At 40.3% G+C, this 12,719-nt stretch overlaps 1 protein-coding gene across 2 annotated transcripts; it reads right to left on the reverse strand.

The window, feature by feature from the left end:
• Positions 1 to 487: 487 nt before the first annotated feature.
• Positions 488 to 6,437, reverse strand: LOC114647886 (serine/arginine-rich splicing factor 3). 2 transcript variants are annotated; one of them, XM_028796564.2, is made up of 5 exons: positions 6,232 to 6,437; positions 5,826 to 5,960; positions 3,289 to 3,327; positions 1,689 to 1,775; positions 488 to 1,022 (listed from the first exon to the last, which is right to left on the reverse strand). In XM_028796564.2, the coding sequence occupies exons 1-5, from the start codon at positions 6,435 to 6,437 to the stop codon at positions 995 to 997; spliced, it is 495 nt and encodes a 164-aa protein (XP_028652397.1). In that variant the 3' UTR covers positions 488 to 994. The 2 variants fall into 2 exon arrangements, with proteins under 2 accessions (XP_028652397.1, XP_051780484.1); XM_051924524.1 differs by lacking the exon at positions 3,289 to 3,327.
• Positions 6,438 to 12,719: the final 6,282 nt, after the last annotated feature.

Genomic DNA, 12,719 nt, shown 5'->3' on the forward strand with positions numbered 1-12,719 from the left:
GGCAACTAAAAACAGTACCAAACTTTTGCAAATTCCATTTATTAAACATTTAATCCATGGATATTTCATAAAGGCCACCATCTTAAAATCACTGTGTGTTGTACTTGCTGCATTTTTTACTTTAAATGTCAACAAGGAATATGCAAAAGTTTCTGTATCTGTAGCTCTTACAAATCATTTCATGGAGAATGCAGCAAGATGAGTGCACATAGGTGTAAATTAAACACTGTTGTACAGTGTAAATAGGCCCTACCCAGTTTAAGCCACGAGTGCAAAAACACTGAAAATTAAAGCCTCAAATTGAGCTTGTGTATTTGCTTTAGAGTTCAGAATTCTGAAAATTATATATTTGATTCTTTACACTAAAGATGTGGCAAAATTGGTTTTAACCCTATTTAACATAATAGGCAATTGGTACAATACAATGTTGCAGTATGATTTTTTCCTTCAAATCAAGAAGCCTAAGGAAAAAAACTAGACCACCATCTCCAGGTATCAAATTTAATCCAACATTACAAATGAAACAGCAAAAAACCAAAAGCATTAATCACTGGAGTGTTAAACCACTGTCTTTTGAAAGGTGGTACAAGGTATGCAAAATCAATTAAGTCTGCCCATACAAACAGTAACAGCTCCACAAAGCACATGACCCAACTATTTACAAGACAGGCATCAATGCAGAAATGTATTAACAGAATCCCAACCCAGTGAACACCCATTTAACAATTTTCAGTAAACATGGTACCACCAGAAATGTTTAAATGGTAGATTTACTTACAAAAAAAAAAAAAAAAACATGGGGGAAAAACCAGAAAAAACCCTCAATACTTCCCTCCAACCTGGACTGTACACAATCAAGAGCTCCAAGTTACTGCTTGTGCTTTGTATCAAAGATGAACAGATAAAACCGGAATAAAAAAAAAAAGGGCACAGCTACAATAAAGTCTTAAATGGGAACGATCCACAGTGTTGATTTGTACAGTGACTCCAATAACTACTTCCTCTCATTAGACCTGGAACGACTGAAAAGGAAAAAAAAAACTAAATTAGTGTAAGGGGTAAAACTAAGTAATGCACTAAAGCAATTTCCACTAACAAATATGAGGTTCCTCAAATATGCCCATGTTTTTATGCATTTTCTTTCCAGATTTATCCGTTTTTGAACAGCACACCACACAGGTACGAATTGGATTCTTTTTTCTGTTGGAGGAATATAACGAAAATGTCTGCCGGTAAGATGCTCCGGATTGATCAGAGATGTGCAGGGTCGACAGTGTATTTAGCAGTAGTGTGGACAGTGGATGTGTGGCAATGATTTGTTCTTGAAGCTGGCATGAAAAGTTTACATGATAATTTTGCCAGCCTTGTTTGTATAACAAATGCACAGTCCCACCAGATGACTAAATATCCTAAATTCATTTTCCCCAAGAAGCCACAACCATAGAAGTGTAATATCTAGACAATTCAACAGTATTGGGTCATATTCAAGTCCTATAGCTGTACTGAATTTAGCACCATATTCAAAACTGGTCTAAAAAGGTTCAGTGAAGATGCAGTGCAGCCATAGTCACTAATTTAGGTAATGCGTCTGAAGGACTAATTCACACAACTAAATACTTCAATCAAGATAAGCAATCAAACTAAAAATTAAAACCTGAATAAATGTTCAATGTAGCATAATGCCTCACCTGCGAGATCGAGAGAAAGAACGTGAAGGCTTATGATTTCGTTCTCTTGACAAGGATCTCTCCCTCCTCCTATCTCTAGAGAGAGACCTAGTGGGGAAGGAAAAAAAAAAAAAAATCACAATTCCATAAAATTAAGATCCCCACCCTCTAACCACCCACTTTCTAGCAGTTGGAACAGCAGCAGTGAACTACAAAACTTCACTTCTGCTATACTATACTAAAGTGCATGTTAACCAGTCACTGCAACTAAGAGGATCAGTCTGAAAAGATGATATAAATAGGCTCTGTCACAAACAGAGCCATGTACAATTCCAAAAATGCAATGTATTTAGGTATTTCGAATTGTTGCAAATGTTACAAGTATAAATTCACTCTACCCAATATAAATACATTTTTGCATTATACAGTTTCAAAATGGTATCAGTTCAACCGTCTGCGGTTATCCTAAGCAGTTCAGCTACTTTTTCCTACCCCAACACTTGTGCCCTACTAAAACATCAAGAGTAATGACCTAGTTAAGACCAAGGTGCATTTTCTTGACTTAACAGGTACTTTAAACCTAGCTGAAACAAAACCAGTTTTTACAGAAGCTGGTTCTTTAACAGCACTTCTACAATTCACTTACTACAAAAACTATGCTGTGCTGTTTTGTCATTTTGTTTTACACAATATTAAGCAACATTATAGTCCAAAGTCAATTTGCCCATATTTACAGTTAATTCGGTATCTATTCTACTGGGAATGGTCTTGTCCCATGGTTGAAGACAGACTGGTGCATTGACCAACTAATACATCTGAAAAGGTTTCCCATATGCACTGACACCACCTACAGCGTTTGTAAGATGTTTAACGTATTAATACAAGCTGAAAGCTTATGCTTTAACACAAGAGTACTCTCTTCTGCTATTTCAATTAGCACAGGATGTCATGTAACATAAAACATGCCAGTGGGCACTGCAAAGGTAAACTCCCACTAACATCTGATCAGTTTCCCCCATCTTCCTTCTGTGGATGGCTGAAATTTGGTTCTTTCAAAAATATGGACTTGTTTTTCAGCCACTATAGTTCTAAAAGCCAGTTTCATCTAAACTAACCACATTAGTTCTACAGTAACCACACAATTAGAGGATGCTGTCATCGTCAACCACAAGTCTAAGTTGACAAAGGTACAATTCAAAGGGATAATGTAGTATAAAGTATCTGAATAATGTGACATGCAGAGTGCATGTGTATATCAGACAATACAAGAATCTGTACTGATTAGGAAAAATGAGAACTAAATTAAAAGCTTTAAAATAAAGAAAACCACCCTCCGTGGCACAGTATGTACCAATTTCAGCAAATGCAGGATAAGTCACATAATCAGGGTCTATCAATACATCAGGGTGCACTACACTAGCAACAAATGCATCTCAAGTAATAAACATTTGGTCACAGTGTATGCAAATGGATGAAAACGACGACAATGTATGCATGGTTAATGAGTTAAGTTTGGCACAAAGTAGAAGTTACAACTTATTACAACCAGGCAACTGATGTACAAGTGAAGCAGAGACCACAAAAGCACACAAAAACTAGAAGTATTAGGAAAATAGTTTACCTGCTACGGCTTCGACTGAAGCTTCTCCTGCGTGGTGATCTAGAATGCAGAACAACAGTTTATTATAACAGACGTTTAAATAGCTGCACCCAACGCAACACAAGGGCACCGGGATAAAAGCCTCACGACATGCGATATACAGCACGCTGCATAGTTTAGAACTATCCTATTAACTATAATAGTAAAACTTCGGCACATCCAAAAACAATGCTAACACTTCAAAAACCCTACAAAGGGAAGGGGAAAAAACAAGTTCAAACCTCATGAAGATAATGCACCCCAAAGACCAACCCTTCTCCACCCCCATTAAACCTCATGTTCAAAACTACTTTTCAACCCATTCTCTCTTCAGTACTTAGTGTGCCTAATGGTTAATGATACAAAGCTAACTAAAGCTCACTGCTACATATGCCAATAAGCATCCCCACCAGCCAGCAATTACTAGCTCCCTAATCTCTTCATTCACTTATGTAAAGCCAGCTGCTACCTTTAAAAGCTATAAAACCAGACAAGCAAAATGGATGAAAGCAGACAACAGATGACATGCTGCAAACAGCAGGTCTGGCTAGATCAGATTCAAGACTGCTTTTTCCTATGTATGCCTGCAAACCACAATCTGAAACCACAATGAGCTTTTTACATAAATGCAAATGGGAACTGTCCAAAAAACTAAAATAGGCACAACAGCACGTGTCTCATAATAAAGGAAGATACTTGAAAACTGAAATTAGTATCAGAGCTGATAACAAAACTGAAGCCAAATGCTTAGACATCACCTTAATGTCTGGATAATAAACAACCCTATGTTCTATGCACCAACTGACTGTAGATTTGTATTTTTAAAGGTGAGAATTCCAAAGTACATCCTAGACTCAATCACATGGCTCAAAAAACACTCCAGAGTTAAGAGTTGACAATATTCAGATTTTTCACCTTTAAAAAACAGGCTTATATAAACAGCCAGCTACTGATTGAATAAGTTGTAATTTCCTTATGAAGCAGCTTACTCCTTTAACAGTAACCAGCAGTAAACTGTATAAGCAGGAAAAACTTACTAGTCGTTTGGTTTTCAACAAGCTAGAAATGAAGTTGCCAGACTGGCGGCCAGGTAGAATTTGATGAAAAGGTTTTGCCAGATGTTGCGCTGTGTTTAGTTGATAGGCAGAGGGGGTTGGTTGTGGATTTTTCCTGCTTTTATTGGTTAGCCGAAGGCTGCTGCTGTAGGTTGCTGTGTAGACATTTGGCATAGTAAACAGCAGATTGGTCAGGGATGTGTAGTGGGCGGTCGAAGCGGCGGCTGCTGCCGACTGGGTTAAGGTTGGCGAGAAGGCTGACAGAAAACAGCATGCTCAGGAACCAAAGGGCGGTGCAACCTGACGACTGGCCATGCCTGGGGTCATGTGATAAGACACCAACCAAGCTGACTGGGGCACGCTGGTCAGTGGTCACATGACGCTGAAAGTGGGCTAGTTGACTGGCTAATGCAGACTCAGAGGGTGGTGAGAAGAGGCATGATGGTGACTCTGCAACGGGGGTTCATTTTTATTAATATAGATGGAACAAATAAAAAATAATAAAGCATCCTTTAAAATGAAACACAAAAACTTATTACAACCAGACTAGCATTTATCTCTGCTGCAAATGAACAAGACAGGGCTGGGCATTTTAAAAACATGTCTAGTTGAATAGTCAATCAAAATCTTGTCAATTAAACATTTAAACTCACTAGACACCGACTAATTATGAAAACTGCATGCAGTTAACCAGCACAGTATCTCTATAACCATCTTAATGCATTTAAGGTGACTTGACACATCTGCTAATGTGCCAACACTATCACTTTAAGGCATTTTATGCATACCAAAAACCTGAATTCAGTGTAATCAAACAGTACCGTACAAATTGTGCACATTAATACAGCATTAATGTTCAGTGAAAGCACACAGTTGAATTAAACAAGTTACAAAACTGAGGAAAATGTTTACTTATTGTTTAAAATACTTAAACATTTGTAAATAGTTAACCTTGACCAGTAGCTCAATTTTATGAGCCAATGTGCAAGAGCCTTTCAGAAAATGAGAAAGGATAATATTTTTAAAATCACATGTCAGCTAAGCTCACAAGCTTTACGCTAAAAAAAGTCACCTTCAGAGCACTATTCTTGTTAAAGATACTGTGATGGTAACCAATAAATTTAAATGTTCAAGCAATTAAGAGCTGCTTATACAAATGCAGTTCCTAGACAAAATGCCCATCCCTATTAACAGGAAATGCAGTAAAAACTGGTCAAAATCTTCCCATTATGACATTTATCCCACCCTTCCTTACATCTAATAAATGTAAAAAGGTTCATGTGTCAATTAGTGGAAACATCACTTGATTCTATAATTAAAATTTAGATCATGGGCTCCAGCTAACCCATAAAATGATTTATACCCTGTGAGACAGGCTCTTACCAGATCAATGTAACCTTGACCATTAAAGTGACAGAACACCTTAATATCTAGCCACAGCACAAAAACCACAAATGTAAATACCTGTGCCGATGAGGTGGGCTTCTGCGCCTATAATCATCACGGGGACGTCTGCTCCAAGATGGGGGTGGTCCCCTATTGCGAGTACGCTTTGCACCATTGGAAAGCTCAACCCTTACCCGGCAACCACAAAGGGTCCTGTACAAGCAAACATTCAAACATTTAAACTGTATGCAGACTGGGGATTTATATAATCACACTACCCATCAACCCAAACAATTCATTTGTTGATCTACTACATTTGCCAATCATTACTACATGAAACATTTAATGTGCTCAGCTATTTTTTTTTTTTTAACCTTTTTACATGTTAGCTGAGGACCTGCTATCAGAAGGTGGAAGAGTGGCAAGGAAAAAAAAAAAAGGTTTTAAAACTAGATTTCAGAATCTGGGTTGATGAAAGAGATACCTTCCATCTAGTTCTCTGACAGCATCTGCTGCATCCCTTGGGTCCTCAAACTCCACAAATGCAAAGCCTGGTGGGTTTCTGGCTACCCACACACTCCTCAGAGGTCCATAGTAACCAAAAGAATGCTCCAACTCTGTTTTGTTACCATTGTTACCAAGATTTCCAACATAAACTTTACAATCCAATGGACAGGAGTCTCTATGCATGGCTGAACCTGAAACAAAAGTAAATAGTCAAAAACCTTGACGTGGTAATAAAAGGAGCATTTTTACAAGATTAAAATTTTTATTAAATCAAAACAGGCGATACATTTGTTACTGCATTTCAAGGCCACATGTTACAGTTGAAAATCATGTCAGTTCAACTAACCTATCAAATTGTCTCCCTTAAAATAGAACTTAAACGACTACATCTCAATACAAAGGTTAGGATAAGTACTAAAGTCAAATTATTGTAGTTACCAAAAAACTAATTCCACATGATTTCATAAAACAGCAGTGATCAACTCGACAGAAAAACCCAGGGCCTCACCCACCAAACGAGTTACTAAGACCAGAAAACTATTTTCCTCAACTGAACGCTGCAACATATGTACCTAGAATAAAACGATGTGATTATAAAGTTATCGAGGATCAAACGGGGTACATACGAAATTCTAGTAGGTCTGTTTTTCTGTGTATCTTTAACCACGACCAAGAGTCAGTCAACAGTACAATCGTCAACTGCTCAAACATGCATAATTTGGACACAGATGAATGAATCCGGTAAACCAAAACAAACCCTTCAGTTAAATGCCAGTACTCCCTACATCGCGCTATCAAAGACGAATCCATTGAAGATAAAACCGAAGGGTCACGTTGATTGTGTACTGTATAAACACAAACTGTCTGAAATACCACTGTCATGTCGCTAGGGGACTCTCCAGTGTGCAGATTACTACTAGGAAATGCGCCATACCACATGGCTTCTAGGAAGAAAGTACCTGCAAGGCAGATGTAGTTAAGGACCGAAACTTAGTTTACAACTACTTTATAAAAAAAACGAACCCACTTACTAAACGCACTAATGTTTATAAACATTTCCAATTGCACACACATCTAAATCGAACCGGCCAATACAACGCTGCATCAGGCTCCAACGCTGACGGTTTAAACGATCATTCAACGATGGTTTAACAAGACAAGCGGCCTACATCCTGCCTTTGGTAAGCGCTTAGTTTCCGATAAAACGCTCAAGTAAATCTAGGTGTATTCTGGACTCTGACAAAACCAAATAAACGGTCGAGAGACCCTGATAACAAAACGGCGTCATATCCCTGTAAAATAACGTATAAAAAAAACATACACGATGTGCTTTCCTTTCAGATCATGCATGTAATGAAACTGAAGAGCAGAGATTTAAGGCAACAAACGCATAGTTCCAGTAAATATCTAAACGAATAAACCGTTCGTTTAGCAGCAATCTGTTCACGTTTTATATCAATAAGACTAACATCAAACGAATAAAGCTGATATTACAAAACACTACCTTAAACTTATCACGCCCCCTTTGTTCGCTGAAAATGGCGGCTCCGGACCTCCGATATGCGTATAATCGTTCTCATATCATATACACGAAATTCACAGCTCAACATTGGGGTAAATGATAAACACGCGCATTTTACACAAAGTCGCACGTAGGCCACTATGTCACCAAAAATGCTTCTCAGAAGGGGCCCCCGTCGCTTTTTCGAAAAAGGAAAGATGGCTACCATACCACAGAGCAAACAAAGATGCCAGAACAGGTTTACCCTTAACTAAACGAAATAAACCTATTTTTCACTTGTTTAAGCGTGTACATTATCGCTGCAAAGAATATTCACACTCACCGGTTATCCTTCAATGCAGTCTTTGCGTCTTTATCAGTAGACCGCGTACGCCGTCCTCGGTGTTTTCGCTCACCTTACTCGCCTTAACCAAAACCTACGAACATAAAATGGCCGCCAGCTCACGCGAGTCTTTTATAACGAGCGGTTCATGACGCCACTTGGCCCACCCCGCCCAATTGAACTCGCTTCAAGACGGGAAGGTTTCTTCATGCGCATGCGCTTGCCGGATTGCTCAGTTTTGGGTACCAACGTCAATGAAATATTCATACTTACACTCTGTACACCCTGGTTATATTTTGTACACTCTGTACACCCTGGTTATATTTTGTATCAGTTTAACGTGTTTATTTATAAGGAATAGATATAAATCCTGTGTAACCAAAAGAATCGTTTCACCATAGCCATAGAATCGGAGCAATTTCTTTCATTTAGCCAATTATTTTCTTTCATCTTAATAACGAGTCCTCAGGGAGCAACGCAAGAAGCAAGTCTGAAAAGAGTGACAATCCATCACTAGACATACTCGCGTACATGCCTATAATAAGTATGGTGTCCGATTGAAGAAATAATCAATTAAAAAACGTCAATGCAGGTTTAAACCAATTTAAATGATTTTAAATTGTGGAGAACTACTCAGCAGCCCCACGGCATTGTTCATTAACGGTACAAAGACAAATATAGTTTACAGAAAATAATTCATATAATTATAATTGAATAATTCAATTCACTTCACTGGACGTGATTAGGAAAGTCACACACATGGTCTATAGAAGGTCCAACAGTTGAGCACAAACAAGCCACGAAGTCAAAATAATTGCCTACAGAGTTTAGAGACAGGATTGTGCCAAAGTACAGATTTGCGGAAGGCTACAAAATATTATTCCTGCAGCTTTGATGGTTCCCAAGAGCACAGCAACTTCCATAAATCTTAAATGGAATAAGTTTGGCCCAACCATGACTCATCCTATAACTGGCTGCCCGGCCAAATTGAACAATTGGTGGAGAAGGGTCTTGCTCAGATAGATGGAGAAGAACATAATTGTCACTTTGGTTGATCTCCAGAGAAACTTCTCATGAAAGCTTGCTTGCAGTTTGCAGAGAGGCACCTATAGGACTCTCAAACTACTGCAAACAAGATTCTCTGGTTTAATGAAATCAAGATTGGATATTTTAGTCTCAATTCTAAGCACCATGTCTGGAGGAAACTAAGCACTGCTCAACACAATGGTGGTGGGCAGCATCTTGCTGTGGGGTTGTTTTTTTAGTGACAGGGACTTAGAGACTAGTCATGGTTGTAGGAAAGCTGAACAAAGCAAAGTACTGAGATTGGGGAGAAGGTTCGCCCTCAAACAGGACAATTACCCTAAGCATAAAGCAAATACAACACTGGAATGGCCTAGGGACAACTCTAGGAATGTTCTTGAGTGGCCCACCCAGAGCCCTGACTTCAACCTAATCAAGCATCTCTGGAGAGACCTGAAAACATTCCCATATAACTCCCCTGTGAATTCAACGCCATACTGCTAACTGCTGTGTACATAGCACCAGATGCTAATGCTAGCTCGGCTCTGACACTTTTGCATGACACCATCAGCAGTAAACAGAGAAAGTAGCCTGAGGCTGTTCACATCATTTCTGGGGACTTTAATCATGAAGATCTGAAAGCACTTCTCCGCAAATTCCATCAACACATAAAGTGTGCAACCAGGGGAGTAAAAACACTGGACAAGCTGTACACAAACATCAGGCAGGCCTATAAGGCTAAACCCCTAGCACACCTTGGCCAGACTGATCACACGTTCCTGCTTCTGATCCCTGCATATACCCCCTCAGGAAACAAGCTCCTCCTATGACCAGGACTGTTACCATATGGCCCGAGGAGGCCTCCCAACAGTTGCAGGACTGCTTCCAGAGAACCAACTGAGAGGTTTTCGATCACCAAGACTTGGAGAACCACACTATGGCAGTCCTGGATTAGATAAGGTTCTGCACGGACAATGTCACCAGGGACAGACGCATAAGGATTTATCCCAACAGGAAGCCCTGGATGATGAGGGAGGTCCAGAGTCTTCTGAAAGCCAGGAATACTGCTTTCAGGTCTGGGGATGGGGCTCTTTACAGTGTAGCCAGAGCGAATGTGAAGATAGGCATCCGAGAGGCCAAGGCAGAGTACAGAAGGAGGATAGAGGACCATCTGAGGAGCAACAACACCAGGCAGGTGTGGCGGGGTGTCCAGCACATCACCGACTACAAATCCAGCAACTCTTCAGCCGTTGAGGGTGACGCTTCTCTGGCAGAGGAGCTGAACATGTTCTTTGAGGCGACACCAACAGCAGCTTCATCACAGCCGCATGTTCACAACAGCAACATACTCACGGTGGAAGAGTGTGAGGTGAGGCGGGTGATGAGAAAGGTGAACCCGAGGAAGGTTTCAGGACCTGACGGTGTGGCAGGATGGGTGCTGAAAGTCTGTGCAGATCACCTGGCCGGAATCTTCACTAGGATTTTCAACCAGTCCCTGTCCCAGACCACTGTCCCATCCTGCCTCAAGTCCTCCATTATTGTTCTGCTGCCGAAAAAATCCATTATGAACAGTCTGAATGATTTCCGCCCAGTGGCACTCACATCTGTCATCATGAAGTGCTTTGAGAAACTGGTGCAGAGTCATATCGTCTGCCTGCCAGCAGACCTGGACCCATTTTAATTTGCTTACAAAGCAAAGCGATCCACGGAGGACGCTGTGGCCACAACCCTTCATGCTGCCCTGACCCACCTGGAGCAGCAGGGGAGTTACGTCAGACTGCTCTTTGTGGACTTCAGCTTGGCGTTTAACACCATCCTCCCACAACGACTGGTGTCCAAACTGGCAGATCTGGGACTTCCATCACTCACCTGCAGTTGGATACTGGACTTCCTGTCTGGTCACTCCCAGAGGGTCAGCCTCAACACCGGGATGCCGCAGGGTTGTGTGCTCAGCCCACTCCTCTACACCCTCTACACACATGACTGTGTCCCCACTCACCATAGCGACAAGATCATAAAGTTTGCAGATGACACGACGGTGGTCGGACTCATCTCAGGCAAGGAGGGTGAGCTGGCATACAGGGACGTGGTGGAGCGGATGTCAAGAGTGGCGCAGAGTCAATAACCTGCTCCTCAGCACCACAAAAATGAAGGAGCTTGTTATTGACTTTAGATAAAACAAAACTGACATCCACCCACTCATCGTTTGCAGGGCCTGTGTGGAGAGGGTCCCGGTGTTCAGGTTCCTGGGCATTGAGCTTGAGGATGACCTGACCTGGAGCACCAACACCAAGGAGCTGCTAAAGAAGGCGCAGCAGAGACTGTATTTTCTGAGAATCCTCAGAAAGAACCATTTCCCCAAAAATCTGCTCCTTGCCTTTTATCACTGAGTGTGCTTACGTACGGACTGTGTGTGTGGTACAGCAGCTGCACTTCCTCAGAAAGTGCTCCACAGGGTCATCAGCACAGCGGAGAGAACAATTGGTTGTACCCTCCCCACTCTGGAACAAATCTACACCTGCTGATGCCGCAAAAATGCAATAGACATTTCACAGGATTCATCATATCCCATGTCATTGCCTCTTCCAGCCTTTGCCATCGGCCAAGAGATACAGAGCAATGAAAGCCAGGACAAACTGCCTTAAAAACAGCTTTTATTTAAAAGCAATCATGGCCCTGAACTCAGAATAAAAATGCTCCATACCATTCTCCCAACGTGCAATATACTGTAGACCTTAAGTCAACCAGTGCAATTTGTACATTTAACAAGTGCAATTTGTATATTTTGTAAAGTACTTTTATTACTATTCGGTTTGTTATTTTCTCTAGTCTTTTAAACTCTTAGGCCTCACACTGAGTTGACTGCCCCTTCAATTTCGTTGTTCCTTTGTAAAAGTGACAATGACAATAAAGATCTAACCAAAAAAATAGTTGTCTACGAACAGTCTCCTTCCACTATGACAAAGCTTGAGAGAATCCGCGGAGATCTTCTCTTAGGCAGAAGATTCCCAAATGCAGGTGTGTGAAGCATATCATTGTCAAACCCAAGAAGAGCCCAGGCTGTAATCACTCCCAAAGATGCTTCAATGAAGAACTGAGTTAAAGGGTCTGAATACTTCTATCAATGTGAGATTTCAGTTATTAATAAAATTGTTAATTTCCCCTTGGGATTAATAAAGTAATAAATTTAAAAAAAAATGTTTAGAATAATGTTTACACTTTGTCATTCTGGGGGTATTGAGTGTTGCTTGACTTTAAAGAGAAGGTAGCAACATAAAATGTGTAAAAAGTGAAGGGGTCTGAATACTATCTGAAGGTACTATATACAAAGGCAGTTAATGATTAATAGAAAAATGACCATTAAGTCTACATAAAGAGATGCAAAAAAATATTTAAATCAATTTATGGGTGAATCTTATTTTTTTGGGCTGGGAAATCTTAAAGGAATAAAAAAAAAAAAAAAAAAAAAAAAAAGAGTAGAACAACAACATGGCATTCTATTTGAAAAACCAAACTGATCAAAGTGACTGAATGCTTAAACATGCATTTTGCATAAAGGTCAGTAAGTCGATGTGATTTTAAAAGGATAAATTTGCCA

This window comes from Erpetoichthys calabaricus, chromosome 3 (genome assembly GCF_900747795.2).
Source record: "Erpetoichthys calabaricus chromosome 3, fErpCal1.3, whole genome shotgun sequence".
Lineage (NCBI taxonomy): Eukaryota > Metazoa > Chordata > Cladistia > Polypteriformes > Polypteridae > Erpetoichthys > Erpetoichthys calabaricus.

What these genes read in the sequence shown, in the direction of transcription:
- LOC114647886 (XM_028796564.2), bottom strand. Translation starts at nt 6,437, where the DNA reads ATGCATAGAGACTCCTGTCCATTGGATTGTAAAGTTTATGTTGGAAAT. An exon ending in GTCAGAGAACTAGATGGAAG is followed by an intron (nt 5,961 to 6,231) that starts GTATCTCTTTCA and finishes TTGCTTGTACAG; the next exon opens with GACCCTTTGTGGTTGCCGGG. An exon ending in AGCCCACCTCATCGGCACAG is followed by an intron (nt 3,328 to 5,825) that starts GTATTTACATTT and finishes TCTGCATTCTAG; the next exon opens with ATCACCACGCAGGAGAAGCT.